The sequence below is a fragment of the Phyllobates terribilis genome, unplaced genomic scaffold (assembly GCF_046119375.1).
Source record: "Phyllobates terribilis strain yellow unplaced genomic scaffold, ASM4611937v1 Scaffold_1__5_contigs__length_1240528914, whole genome shotgun sequence".
In the NCBI taxonomy this organism is placed as follows: domain Eukaryota; kingdom Metazoa; phylum Chordata; class Amphibia; order Anura; family Dendrobatidae; genus Phyllobates; species Phyllobates terribilis.
Genome location: NW_027362761.1, coordinates 249,037,366 through 249,053,007, shown reverse-complemented (window position 1 = coordinate 249,053,007; position 15,642 = coordinate 249,037,366). Strand labels below are relative to the sequence as shown.

Below are 15,642 nucleotides of genomic sequence, written 5' to 3'. Positions count from 1 at the left end.
ACATTGAAGGACTTTCAGGCCTTCCTGGGACTTGCCGGATACTATCGAAGATTCGTGAAGAACTTCACATGCATAGCCAACCCATTGCTGGAGCTACTTAAGGGAGTGCCGGCGGGCTCCAAGAATCAGGCGATTCGGTGGGGAAGCAGCCAGGAAGAGGCATTCTGTGCCCTAAAAATGGCCCTGACTGAGGCCCCAATACTTGCCTATGCGGATTTCTCCCAACCATTCATACTCCACACTTATGGGAGCCTACATGGTCTGGGAGCCGTGTTACCCCAAGTACAGGAGGGGAAAGGGCGCGTGATTGCGTACGCCAGCTGCTCCCTTCACGACTCCGAGAGGAACCCAGATAATTATAGCTCTTTCAAATTAGAGTTGCTGGTTCTGGTTTGGGCAATGACAGAGAAGTTTGCAGAGTATTTGTCCGGGTCCGAAGTACTGGTGAGAACAGATAACAACCCGCTGGCCCACCTGGAGAATGCGAAATTGGGGGCCCTGAAGCAACGGTGGGTGGCCCGCATGGCCAGGTAGCAGTATAAGATCGCCTACCGGCCTAAGGCAGGGAATACTCACGCCAACGCCCTCTCCAGAGTGACATATGAACAGCCTGATCATGACCGCAATGAAGATTTGGAGGCGGATGAGACCCCTAGCTTCCGAAGTTTCGTGGGACCGCTAGCCGCGGACGGAACAGGGACAGATCGGATAGACGTCGGAAGAACAAGTGCTAGGGCGGCCAAGAGATGACTGATCCGACTTCAACAGACTGACAGAGAAGTTGCTCAATTATGTCAATGGGTGGCTTTGCGGCAAGTCCCCAGTCGAGAAGAGAGGAGTACACTGTCCCCGGGAGCACTAAAAATGCTGGGACAAAGGGAGAGACTGTGTTTGCGAGACGGGCTGCTGTACCGACGGGTGCAGCTACTGCGAGAGTTCGGGACCACTTGGCAAGTGGTGATCCCAGAGAAGTTGGTCGGAGTAGTGGCTAAGGAGGCTCATGAACAAGGGGCTCACTTCGGACCATAGAAGATGTTTCAGTGCTTGCAGATTCTGGTGTATCATCCCCGACTGCGAGCAACAATAGAAGACACTTGTTGAAGATGTCGGAGCTGTGAGCTGGTTAAGCCCCGGGTCCCCATACAAACCATTGTGACTTCTGCTCCCTTGGAGGTGCTGATGATCGACTATTTGACTGTTGGACCGGCGCATCTCGGGTATGAACATTGCCTGGTAATGACAGACCACTTCACAAAGTTTGCGGCAGTGACCCCGACCAGAGACCAGACCGCCGAGTCAGCTGCGCAGGCCATCTGCCGAGACTTCATTCGGGTGTACGGCTGCCCAAAGAGAATCCATTCCGATCAAGGCGCCTGCTTCCAAGGCCGGGTGATGGAAGAGCTGCACTGGTTGTACAAGATTGAGAAGTCATGGACTACTCCTTACCACCCTCAAGGAAATGGGCCTGTGAACCCTTTAATCGGACACTGATCCAAATGCTCCGCACGTTGGAGTAAGATCGGAAGGTACGATGGCCTGAGTTTGTGGCCGAGCTGGTGTGGGTCTACAACAACCGAGTGAATAGTATGACGGGATTCACTCCTTATACCTTGCTGTTCAGGTGAAAGTGGCGAGAGATTACCGAGTTAGAGCTGGACCCCGAGGAGGACTACCCACAGACGGGGATGTCTTCCTGGGTCCGGGAACATCGGCATTGACTGCAGACCCTCCGACGGTTGGTACAACAAAAGTTTCAGGAGCTCAAACATCATGAGACATTGCCTCTTCGACAGCTCTGAGGCCCGGGGAGCGGGTGTTGGTTCGGGACAGGCGGCCCCAGGGCAAATTGAGTAGGCGGTGGGAACGGACCCCGCACCGAGTGAAGCGCAGGATTGGCGCTGAAGGACCCGTGTATGAAGTTCAACCCGAGGGGGCTGAAGGAACCCCTACCAGAGTGGTTCATCATAGTATGCTGTGACCCTGTCTGTCTAAAAATGATGAGGATGGAGAAGAATCACCTGCTTCTAGAGAGGGTCCTGTCACAGTTGCCCCAAGCCACGATGTGGACGAAGAAGAATTGTTGATTCTACCTCTGAGCTGCAGCACTCGATTACCTGCAGTCCCCAGTGCAGGCAGCAAGGGAACAACATCGGTTGAAGCCACAGGGCAGGTGGAGATTGGGAATTCGAGTGACCCTGCACCCCCATCGGTCAAACTGAGTTACGTCGGTCAGAACGGACAACATCAGGAGTGTCTCCTCACCGTTGCGAACAAGATCAATTCATATGACACCGTATCGTCCAGGAAGTCCAAGAATGTGAACGTTTGGTGAAGGAACTCTCGCCCGTGGAATGGCGAGTTAAAGGAGAGCGGGGATGTAAGGGGGAAGACCAGGATGTAAGTACTTTCAGAACAAGGGATCCGGAACTGCCTTGGCCATACCTCTGGTTGCAGGGGGAAGACAGACTGCGAGCACAGGAGTCAGGTGACTTGGAAGCTGGGGACGTGTCCACAGTGAGAGCTGGGATGTCAGGTGACCGGAATACTGGTGGCGTCGCTAGACAGAGGGGGAGACGAAGACTTTTGCGCGGGAAAGCAGCAGGAGAGTCCCGCTCAGGAGATCAGTGTGAGAGAGTCCAGGCTCCTGGCTCCAGTACTTGGAGCAAGATCCGAGTGCAGTGGACCGGAGGAATCAAGCCGACTAGAGGGAGAAGAGACGCAGGTTCTGTGGAGCCGAGCATGTGAGGTGCCGTGTTATGGACTAGGGATCTCAGCGGGTAAAACCGGAGACCGCCCGCTGCCGCCAGAAGATGGAGCATTGTTTGGGTGGGGAAGCCTGGAGAAAGCAACACCGGCATCAGCTGGCAACTGCCTTGTGGAGGATAAGAGTCAGCTAAGTGTAAAAACTGTCGATTACAACCGGTTTGACTCTGCTACATCTAGTTAAACTGTGAACTGTCAGTTATAGACTTTTACCTGCTACTTCCCTTGTTTTTCCCCATATTTTGCCCTGTTACTCCCTGCATGGAGATTGACCCTGTTATCATAAACTTCCCCTGTTTATTAACCCTTTATTGGCTACTCTGTGTTTCTGTGTCACTGCATCTAAAGTACCTGTGTTACAATTACACCTCTCTTGCCTCTTCCACTTGCACTGGCGCGTCCACCTATTTCACCTCCTCCTCCACTTGGACCTTTTCCTCCTGGTTCAAGATTATTATTTTTTTATTTCTGCTCTGCTTAGCATAGGAACAGAATGCAGCTGTAATGAGGAACAGTATTAGGTTTTGTATGGGCGCAGTTTTCCAAAATAGACTCTCTATGTGTACTCTGCACCCATCTGTGATAATACTGTGGGTACCTTGAAGTTTTTCTAATCTGTAACCGTGTCTGTGGGAGTCAGGTGCGTCAAAACAAATTTTTCTACTCTTATGCACCCGTATCTGTGATAGTACTGTTCCTATCTAATTTTTCTAATCGGCAACCATGTTTGTGGAAGTACGTTTCCTAAAAAACTCTTAAAAAAGGAGGAGAGCATCAAATAAGAAACTTGGATGCGGCCGTCAAGATCATGCTTTTTGTTATCTTGTTGTGTTTCCTCTTGCGTTTCAGATTGATATCATCTGTTGGAAATGAGTGTTCACTCTGTTCACATACATCTTGTCACAATTTTGTTGTCAGATCTCAGGGGCCAGGTGCTCCTTCCCTGTCCCTAACGCTAGGGGTGCTCTAGCTATCCCTGATCCCCGGAATGCTTCTGATGGTGAAGATGTCTGGGCCAATCCAGGTTAGAATCACTGAATAACTCTGCTATTAATATGAGCATTTTATCAGTTCAACTAAAGAGTGAGAGATCTTATGGGTTGCAATCGTTTCCCACCCAGCCTGGTTAACAGCTCTTCAGTATCCCCCCCCCCTTGCTGCTGCTGAAATCTCACACTGCTCAGTACAAGCTGCATCTGTCAATCAGACTGGGTGAGCAAAAAAGAAATACACTTGGACTCATGAGGTCTCTAATTCTATAGCTGAAATAAAATGCTCATATTAATTAGGCATCCATTCCAACATGGATTTTGGATGTCCAAGCAATCTATTAAACAATGTATGCATTTTGTGCTGTAAAATCTAGTAACAGATCTGCTTTAAAGTGTAAAGATGTTTACCAATGCTCACATCCTAACAGCATTTTGTGTAGATATTTATATAATAATGAACATAATAGCGCAAGTATACAAAGCACAACATAAACATGAAATTTAATAATACTATATGATAACAAAATTGATCAATTATAAATAAATTATATTACAAGTAAGGACTTATGTTTTCTACTATGCTGGGTAATATTAAATTATGGTATTTTGGCTCCACTTCCAGTTATACAACATAATTTGTATGTCTTTTTCATTTTCAGTATATCATACAATGAAAAATTATTACTGAAGAAAAATATAAAGAGAAAAACAGAAACAAAGCAACTATCATTTAAGTAAATCTGTCACCAGATATTAATAATATATACTGCAAACATAATTTAATAGTTTTTTTTGTCTTGAAGAGGCTGGTGTACTTACTTTGATATGACTGTGTAATCCTTTTATTAAAATAAGCATTTCATGAGTTCATTTAGAGCTGGTCTCGTAAAATTCTAAATTTGAATATAAGGAAACTTTAAAAAAAGTATTGAAAACAGGTCAGTCTGATATGGATTTATAAAATTAGTTCTCTAACCCCCATCAGGGGTAATAAATGTATTTAAGATGATATATAGTTTATATTGTGAAATCTGTGGTAATACAAAACATATAAAATTTATAAAAATATATATACAAATATAAATGTACAGTAGTGACTTCTGTTCTTGGTTTCTCATTGGAGGTAGAGATCCTGTACGTATCAAGTCCAAGTTATGGCTTGCTTACGGTCAGTGAACCACAACTACAGCAGTTGTGTCTTAACACACATATCGGTAAGCTGGATTGCAAACCACGCTGTGTGATATTATAGGAAGCTTTTTCTCATCATTTATCTTTCAAACCTCAAACCATTTTCTTAGAGTGAGGTGACTTTGCATCCACCCTAAAGAGAAAATAATAAATAGTATAATACAGTAAATATAGTCAGAATAAAGTTAAAAATGACAACTAAATACATAAAATAGAAGCCTATTCTCCCACAAAGATGGAGGAAAATGATGTTGCATGCTATGGAGAAATAAAGCAGAGGTCAGAAGGACCAGTGGGGACGACTGGACACGTTTCAATGGTGGGACAGGTCAGCTGCAAGGAATTATTTTTTACATTTTTTTATCTCTTTCCCTAAAATAAAATAAATAAATCAGACAAATAAAATCAGAAAATTTCAGAATGGGAATACTTTGAATTTTTTTGTATGATTCAAGGAGAGTACCATTTGCCCTGAACCATTTTGCTCATCTCTAGCAAACATATATTTAAAAGAGCAATTCTATGAGGGTGTTTTTAGTTCTACCTGGTCAGTAGCAAGGGGAAATATTGTTTAAATGTAGCTCACTAAAATTGAGTTTGCCACTTATGTTATTATTTAAGTATCATGTTTTTAGAAGGGAATTAGCTTACATTACGAATAGGTTTTGACTCTTCTTTGTCTTTCTTTTTATCTGTAATAGAAAAGGAAACCATAAGCATTATCCTGAATGTGTTCTGGTCTGTCTCCTTAATACACATGACCAGAAGGGGCAATTAACCAGAGGCCTCAACCATCTTCTTCATGCATTAGTGGGTTTCCACTATGACATTTTTATCAAGCGCTTCCCACTTAAAGAAGCCCTTTCATCAAAGTTTTTATCCTCTTAATATATTGCAAGCATCATATTATATAGCACTGTGTATTTACAAGTGCTCATTTTGCCTTTCTACCCAGCTAATTCTTCTCTTTTCTTTGCTCTATGCACAAACAGGAAGTCCCTTGTCCCTTCATTTATCGTTCCCGTCTTCAATTCCTGACATAGCTGCTCCACCCCTCTCCCTGCCAGGGACTCGGTGCTCGCCCAAGCATCTCACTACTCGAGATGCTCGGTGCTCGCCGAGTATTTCCGGGGTTGCTTGGCGGGAGCTCGGGTCCCCTCTCTGCATGTTTGGCACTCTTTACAGCGCCAATCAACATGCATGGATTGCCTGCCACTCACTGTAATGCCGTAACCATGTTGGTTGTGTCATTACAGTGATTGGCTGGCCGCACAGCGTCATCAGGTCTATATCAGACCTGGCGCCGCCATGTTCGTCACAGTCACTCCGGAATTAGACAGTGTAGGGAGAGGTGCTGCTGCATCAGGGAGAGATTTGTTTGTGTATTGGGTAGTGTAGGGAGAAAAAACGTACATTACACATATCCATCTAAACAAACAGTCCTTTTGAGGACTAACTAATCCATCTGCAGAGATATCAGGCAGGCATTGTATGTAGGCAGGCAGGCAGGGTATATAGCAGACTGCAGTGCATATAGCACAAGAGGCTCCATTCCAGTTCTGCCTTCTGCTGCTGTTAGATATTTCTATACAAAGGCCCAGGTCTCAGGGGCCAGGAATACTTTTCTTTGGATCTTAATCCTCATTATTTGCTTAAAAAGCAATCCAGAGAACACCTTTTTTCTACGCCATTTGCTTGCTGGCACTGCAGAATACAGCCAGGTCCTTTCCATATTACAGCGCAAGAAATCCATCTATTTAAAAGTGTGTTTTCTCCATCACACGGATCACATATATGTTGTCAGAAAATACTGCCATTTATTTCAGTGTGTCAGTGAAGCAATTCACAGCAGTTTGCTGTTCAAACTACTTACCTACAGGCCAGGTATTTAAAACTCTGTTTTCTCCGTCACATGGATCACTTATAAGTTCGCTCCAAACTCAGTCATTTGTAGTGAGCGTGGAAGATACTGTCCTCCATTTAAAATGGGCAAGGCACGTGGCAAGGGACGGTGAACTGGACGTGATGGTAATGGTGCATGCAGAGGCCGAGGACAAGGCCGTGGGCAAGCTGAAATTGTGCCACATCAAACACCCACATCTTCTTGCCTGACCTTCCTCCCACCATGCCGAGTACCCAGAGACAACTGATCCCACACTTGGACACTCTGAAGAGCTGTTCACTTTTCCATTTATAGATTCGGTCCTCTCGCCCGGTCCACTTGAAGCGGGGCAAGAGGAGATCGCGTGTAGCAATGCCCAACTATTTGAGCAGCCACGGTCACACGAAGGCAACGGTGGGAAAGTGTCACAAGAGGTGGACGATGATGAGACACAATTTCCAGAAAGTCAGGAGGAGGACCAGGGTGCGGAAGTGGAAGACGAGGTGGTGGATGATATAATAACTGACCCAACCTGGCAGGAGGACATGCAGAGAGAGGACGGCAGCACACTGGGGGAGGGAAGCAGAACACCCCAACAGGCAGGAAGAAGCAATGTGATGGCCGCAGACAGAAGGCAGGCAACCGTTCCCTGTAACACCAACATGAAGGAAGTTGCCAGTACAACTGTTAGGCCTTCCCGAGTCTGGTTGTTTTTTAAAGACTCTGCCGATAATCCCAAAAAGGCCATTTGCACCACCTGCCAGGCCAGCATAAGAAGGGGTGGCAAAACGACCAGCCTGACCACCACCAGCATGATCAGGCACATGGCAGCAAAGCACCCGACTTTGTGGGCCAAACCCCAGGGTTCAGGAACAGTGTTTGCAGGTGGCACCATTGCTTCTTCCGCTGTTGTGCATGGAAGCCAATCCCCTGTCCATGGTGCATGTGAAGATTCCTCCTGCCCTGCACCAGTCGTTGCGCACTCTCAAGTAGCAGTATCAGGAAGCACGTCCATGTCCTTGTCCCAGCGCAGCGTTCAGTTGGCCATACCCCAGTCCTTGGAACGCAAGCGCAAATATGCAGCCAAAGCCCCACAGGCCATACTACTAAATTCTCAAATTTCATGACTACTTGCGCTCGAAATGTTGCCTTTTAGGCTCGTGGAGACGGAAGTATTCCGCAACCTGATGGCAGAGGCCGTCCCTCGGTATTCGGTCCCCAGCCGCCATTATTTCTCCCGGTGTGCCGTCCCCGCATTACACAAGCACATGTCCCAAAACATTAGCCGTGCCCTCAACAACGCAGTTACCGGGAAAGTGGACAGGTGCTTGTGTGTGAGGACGGTACATCTTACTGACGGCACACTGGGTTCACATAGTGGAAGCCGGGACCCAGTCAGACCTTGGGATGGAACACGTCCTCCCAACGCCAAGGATTGCGGACCCTAGGTCAATCAGGGTTGCCCCCACAGTCTACAGCTCCTGTACCTCATCCTCCTCAGCATCCTCCTCCTCTTCAGCCTCCATCTCCGAAATGACCTCATCAGTCACAAGATGGAAGCACTGCAGCACTGCCTCGGCCAAGCGGCAACAGGCTGTGCTGAAGATGGTTTTGGTTATTTATTTTGCCTTATATACAAGTCATTACCCTGGAAAGGATGTTCCTTAATATATTTCCCAAGAAAATCCATTTTGGTTTTGTTTTTGTATGTTTTATTGTGAGCCCAGAAAAGTGGCGTAATACTCTGACAACGTTGTTGACAGCAGTGACCTTGGAGTCAGAAATGCTTCCAGGGGTCTTCCCCATGCTGTTTCCATGTCATTTTAACACTGTTCTCATCGATTTGGGCAATTTTTAGGCCCACTGCAGACCGCCGGGGGGAGCCGCCTGAAAAATGCTCGAGTTTCCCATAGACTTACATTGGGCTCGTTGCTCGGGTTGATCACCCGAGTATTCCAATTTGCTCGACCCGAGCAACGAGTACCCGAGCATTTTAGTGCTCGCTCATCACTACTGACCTCCTGTTTCTGCATAGAGCTTAGAAGGATTCAGCTAGTCAGTTTTTAATCAAGTGATGTCATGCACCTATTGGAAGAGAGAAGAATTAGCTGGGTAGAAGGGCAAAATGAGAAATTGTAAGTACACAGTGCTATATAATATGATGATTGCATAAGTGTCTGCACCTTCTGGCAGTATTATGTTTAGTTTGCAACTCTATAACAACTGATAATAATATATATATATTATACATTATAATAGTATTCTACATTTTCCTCTGTGGAAAAAAAAAATAAAAAAAAAAAAAATATATATATATATATATATATATATATATATATACAGTACAGACCAAAAGTTTGGACACACCGTCTCATTTATAGATTTTTCTGTATTTTCATAACTATGAAAATTGTACATTCACACTGAAGGCATCAAAACTATAAATTAACACATGTGGAATTATATACTTAAAAAAAAAGTATGAAACAACTGAAAATATGTCTTATATTCTAGGTTCTTCAAAGTAGCCACCTTTTGCTTTGATGACTGCTTTGCACACTCTTGGCATTCTCCTGATGCCTTCTGTGTGAATGTACAATTTTCAAAGTCATGAAAATACAGAAAAATCTTTAAATGAAAAGGTATGTCCAAACTTTTGGTCTGTGCTGTATATATATATACAGTGGGTACGAAAAGTATTCAGACCCCTTTAAATTTTTCACTCTTTGGTTCATTGCAGCCATTTGGTAAATTCTAAAAAGTTCATTTTTTTTCTCATTAAAGTACACTCTGCACCCCATCTTGACTAAAAAAAAACAGAAATGTAGAAATTTTTGCAAATTTATTAAAAAAGAAAAACTGAAATATCAAATGGTCAAAAGTATTCAGACTCTTTGCTCAGAATCTCATATTTAATTCACATGCTGTCCATTTCCTTGTGATCCTCCTTGAGATGGTTCTACTCCTTCATTGGAGTCTAGATGTGTTTAATTAAACTCATAGGACTTGATTTGGAAAGGCACACACCTGTCTATATAAGACCTCACAGCTCACAGTGCATGTCAGACCACATGAGAATCATGAGCTCAAAGAAACTGCCCAAGGAGCTCAGAGACAGAATTGTGGCAAGGCACAGGTCTGGCCAAGGTTACAAGAGAATTTCTGCATTACGCAAGGTTTCTAAGAGCACAGTGGCCTCCATAATCCTTAAATGGAAGAAGTTTGGGACCACCAGAAGTCTTCCTAGACATGGCCGTCCAGCCAAACTGAGCAGTCGTGGGAGAAGAGTCTTGGTGAGAGAGGTAAAGACAAACCCCAAGATCACTGTGGCTGAGCTCCAGAGATGCAGTAGGGAGATGGGAGAAAGTTCCGCAAAGTCAACTCCACCAGTCGGGCCTTTATCGTAGAGTGGCCCGACAGAAGCTTCTCCTCAGTGCAAAACATATGAAAGCCCGCTAGAGTTTGCTCAAAAACACATGAAGGACTCCCAGACTATGAGAAATAAGATTCTCTAGTCTGATGAGACGAAGATAGAACTTTTTGGTGATAATTCTAAGCAGTATGTGTGGAGAAAACCAGTCACTGCACATCACCTGCCCAATACAATCCCAACAGTGAAACATGGTGGTGGCAGCATCATGCTATGGGGGTGTTTTTCAGCTGCAGGGACAGGACGACTGGTTGCAATTGAAGGAAATATGAATGCTGCCAAGTACAGAGATATCCTGGATGAAAACCTCTTCCAGAGTGCTCTGGATCTTAGACTTGGCCAAAGGTTCACCTTCCAACAAGACAATGACCCTAAGCACACAGTTAAAATAGCAAAGGAGTAGCTTCAGAACAACTCTGTGACCATTCTTGACTGGCCCAGCCAGAGCCCTGACCTAAACCCAATTGAGTATCTCTGGACAGACCTGAAAATGGCTGTCCACCATCCAACCTGACGGAACTGGAGAGGATCTGCAAGGAAGAATGGCAGAGGATCCCCAAATCCAAGTGTGAAAAACTTGTTGCATCATTCCCAAGAAGACTCATGGCTGTACTAGCTCAAAAGGGTGCTTCTACTCAATACTGAGCAAAGGGTCAGAATACTTATGACCATGTGATATTTCAAATTTTCTTTTTTAATAAATTTGCAAAAAATTCTACATTTTTGTTTTTATTCAGTCAAGATGGGGTGCAGAGTGTACTTTAACCCCTTACTTACCGGGGACGTATTAGTACGCATATTTGCGATCCCCCCGTTCAGTGAGGGCTGCTGCGCTGAGCCCTCACTGAACGGAGCACATGTCAGCTGATTCTTACAGCTGACATGTGCCCGCAACAGCCGCGGGTGGAATCGCGATCCACCCGCGGCTGTTAACATGTTAAATGCTGCTGTCAATCTCCGACAGCAGCATTTAACGCGCGCTTCCGGGTAGCGCGTCATAAGCCCCGCCCACCGGCGACCCCGTCACGTGATCGCGGGTCGCCGATGGGCGTGCATGACAACCCAGGGTCTGCAGCAGACGCCTGTGGTTGTCATGATCTTGTCGCTATGAGCGCCACCTAGTGGTCGGCGCTCATAGCACAGGACCATTTCTGCTGCATGCAGGGGATCTGCTGATCATCTGTATGTAGCAGAGGCGATCGGATAGTTGCTGCTTCTAGTCTCCTATGGAGACTATAGAAGCAAGCAAAAAGTAAAAAAAAAAAGTTTTTAAAAATATAAAAAAAAAATAAAAAAATATAAAAGTTTAAATCACCCCCCTTTCGCCCCATTCAAAATAAAATATATATATAAAAAAAAAACCCACATACACATATTTGGTATCGCCGCATTCAGAATCGCCCGATCTATCAAAATAAAAAAAGAATTAATCCGATCGGTAAACGGCGTAACGAGAAAAAATTCTAAACGCCAGAATTACGTTTTTTGGTCGCCGCAAAATTGCAATAAAATGCAATAACGGGCGATCAAAACATCGGATCTACCCCAAATGTTATCAATAAAAATGTTTGCCCGGTGCGCAAAAAATAAGCCATCAACCAGCCCCAGATCACGAAAAATGGAGACGCTACGGGTCTTAGAAAATGGCGCTATTTTTCTATTTTTATTTTTTACCAAATTTTGGAATTTTTTTTCACCACTTAAATATAAAAGAACCTATACATGTTTGGTGTCTATGAACTCGTAATGACCTGTAGAATAAGAAGGGCAGGTCAGTTTTAGCATTCAGTGAACGTGGTAAAAAAAATAAATAAAAAACAACTGTGGTATTGCACTTTTTTTGCAATTTTACCGCACTTGGAATTTTTTTCCCGTTTTCCCGTACAGGATATGGTAAAACTAGTAATGGCGTTGAAAAGTACAACTCGTCCCGCAAAAAATAAGCCCTCATATGGCCAAGTTGACCAAAAAATAAAAACGCTATGGCTCTGGGAACAAGGGGAGCAAAAACGAAAATGCAAAAACGGAAAATGCTCCGGGGCTTAAAGGGTTAATGAGAAAAAAATGAACTTTTTAGAATTTACCAAATGGCTGCAATGAAACAAAGAGTGAAAAATTTAAAGGGGTCTGAATACTTTCTGTACCCACTGTGTATATATATATATATATATTTATATATATACAGTACAGACCAAAAGTTTGGACACACCTTCTCATTTCAAGATTTTTCTGTATTTTCATGACTTTGAAAATTGTACATTCACACTGAATGCATCAAAACTATGAATTAACACATGTGGAATTATAAACTTAACAAAAAAGTGTGAAACAACTGAAAATATGTCTTATATTCTAGGTTCTTCAAAGTAGCCACCTTTTGCCTTGATGACTGCTTTGCACACTCTTGGCAATCTATTGATGAGCTTCAATAGGTAGTCACCGAAAATGGCCCTCCAACAATCTTGAAGGAGTTCCCAGAGATGCTTAGCACTTGTTGGCCCTTTTGCCTTCAGTCTGCGGTCCAGCTCACCCCAAACCATCTCGATTGGGTTCAGGTCTGGTGACTGTGGAGGCCAGGTCATTTGGTATACCACCCCATCACTTTCCTTCTTGGTCAAATAGCCCTTACACAGCCTGGAGGTGTGTTTGTGGTCATTGTCCTGTTGAAAAATAAATGATGGTCCAACTAAACACAAACCGGATGGAATAGCATGCCGCTGCAAAATGCTGTGGTAGCCATGCTGCTTCAGTATGCCTTCAATTTTGATTAAATCCCCAACAGTGTCACCAGCAAAGCTCCCCTACACCATCACACCTCCTCATCCATGCTTCACGGTGGGAACCAGGCATGTAGAGTCCATCCGTTCACCTTTTCTGCGTCGCACAAAGACACGGTGGTTGGAACCAAAGATCTCAAATTTGGACTCATCAGACCAAAGCACAGATTTCCACTGGTCTAATGTTCATTCCTTGTGTTCTTTAGCCCAAACAAGTCTCTTCTGCTTGTTTCCTGTCCTTAGCAGTGGTTTCCTAGCAGCTATTTTACCATGAAGTCCTGCTGCACAAAGTCTCCTCTTAATAGTTGTTGTAGAGATGTGTCTACTGCTTGAACTCTGTGTGGCATTGACCTGGTCTCTAATCTGAGCTGCTGTTAACCTGCAATTTCTGAGGCTGGTGACTCGGATAAACTTATCCTCAGAAGCAGAGGTGACTCTTGGTCTTCCTTTCCTGGGGCGGTCCTCATGTGAGCCAATTTCTTTGTAGCGCTTGATGGTTTTTGCAACTGCACTTGGGGACACATTCAAAGTTTGCCCAATTTTTCGGACTGACTGACCTTCATTTCTTAAAGTAATGATGGCCACTCGTTTTTCTTTACTTAGCTGCTTTTTTCTTGCCATAATACAAATTCTAACAGTCTATTCAGTAGGACTATCAGCTGTGTATCCACCTGACTTCTGCACAACAGAACTGATGGTCCCAACCCCATTTATAAGGCAAGAAATCCCACTTATTGAACCTAACAGGGCACACCTGTGAAGTGAAAACCATTTCCGGTGACTACCTCTTGAAGCTCATCAAGAGAATGCCAAGAGTGTGCAGAGCAGTCATTAAAGCAAAAGGTGGCTACTTTGAAGAACCTAGAATATAAGACATATTTTCAGTTGTTTCACACTTTTTTGTTCAGTATATAATTCCCCATGTGTTAATTCATAGTTTTGATGCCTTCAGTGTGAATGTACAATTTTCAAAGTCATGAAAATACAGAAAAATCTTTAAATGAGAAGGTGTGTCCAAACTTTTGGTCTGTACTGTATATATATATATATATATATATATATATATATATATATATATATATATATATACTGCTCAAGAAAATAAAGGGAACACTCAAACAACACATCCTAGATCTGAATGAATGAAATATTCTCATTGAATACTTTGTTCTGTACGAGGTTGAATGTGATGACAACAAAATCACACCAAAATCATCAATGGAAATCAAATTTATTAACCACTGGAGGCCTGGATTTGGAGTCACCCCCAAAATTAAAGTGGAAAAACACACTACAGGCTAATCCAACTTTGATGTAATGTCCTTAAAACAAGTCAAAATGAGGCTCAGTATTGTGTGTGGCCTCCACATGCCTGTATGACCTCCCTACAACGCCTGGGCATGCTCCTGATGAGGTTGCTGATGGTCTCCTGTGGGATCTCCTCCCAGACCTGGACTAAAGCATCTGCCAACTCCTGGACAGTCTGTGGTGCAACGTGACGTTGGCTACACTCCTCCCGTGGGGAGTTGTATTACACTCTGCTGCACCCACAACACCAGCTTCAGCGGTCTGCCCTGCAGTGGTGGTTCATCCTGACCGCAATCCACGGGTGGCGTAGTCGGACATTTAAATATCATACAGTTATATGAAAAAGTTTGGGCACCCCTATTAATCTTAAGCTTAATGTTTTATAGAAATTGGTGGTTTTGCAACAGCTATTTCAGTTTGATATATGTAATAACTGATGGACACAGTAATGTTTCTGCCTTGAAATGAGGTTTATTGTTCTAACAGAAAATGTGCAATCTGCATTCAAACAAAATTTGACAGGTGCATAAGTATGGGCACCTCACCAGAAAAGTGACATTAATATTTAGTAGATCCTCCTTTTTCAAACATAACAGCCTCTAGTCGCTTCCTGTAGCTTTTAATGATTTCCTGGATCGTGGATGAAGGTATTTTTGACCATTTCTCTTTACAAAACAATTCCAGTTCAGTTAAGTTTGATGGTCGCCGAGCATGGACAGCCCTCTTCAAATGATCCCACAGATGTTCAATGATATTCAGGTCTGGGGACTGGGATGGCCATTCCAGAACATTGTAATTGTTCCTCTGCATGAATGCCTAAGTAGATTTGGAGCAGTGTTTTGGATCATTGTCTTGTTGAAAGATCCATCCCCTGCGTAACTTCAACTTTATCACTGATTCTTGAACATTATTGTCAAGAATCTGCTGATACTGAGAGGAATCCATGCGTCCCTCAACTTTAACAAGATTCCCGGTGCCGGCATTGGCCACACAGCCCCAAAGCATGATGGAACCTCCACCAAATTTTACTGAGGGTAGCAAGTGTTTTTCTTGGAATGCTGTGTTTTTTTGCCGCCATGCATAACGCCTGTTTGTATGACCAAACAACTCAATCTTGGTTTCATCAGTCCACAGGACCTTCTTCCAAAAAGAAATTGGCTTCCTCAAATGTGCTTTTGCATACCTCAGCCGACTCTGTTTGTGGCGTGCTTGCAGAAACGTCTTCTTTCGCATCACTCTCCCATACAGCTTCTCCTTGTGCAAAGAGCGTTGTATAGTTGACCGATGCACAGTGACACC

The 15,642-nt window shown here is 44.0% G+C and overlaps 1 protein-coding gene across 5 annotated transcripts in view; it reads right to left on the bottom strand.

Annotated features, from left to right (window-relative positions):
* Window positions 1-4,313: 4,313 nt before the first annotated feature.
* Window positions 4,314-15,642, bottom strand: part of LOC141256058 (Fc receptor-like protein 5) — a 124,828-nt gene continuing 113,499 nt past the window's right edge. For 4 of the 5 annotated variants that reach the window (XM_073671145.1, XM_073671143.1, XM_073671142.1 and 1 more), the window contains 2 exons: window positions 5,598-5,638; window positions 4,314-5,079 (listed from right to left, as the gene is read on the bottom strand). In XM_073671145.1, the coding sequence (XP_073527246.1) occupies window positions 5,053-5,079; window positions 5,598-5,638 (68 nt within the window). In that variant the 3' untranslated portion in view covers window positions 4,314-5,052. The remainder of the gene's footprint in view (window positions 5,080-5,597; window positions 5,639-15,642) is intronic. The other variant, XM_073671147.1, reaches the window with a different exon arrangement.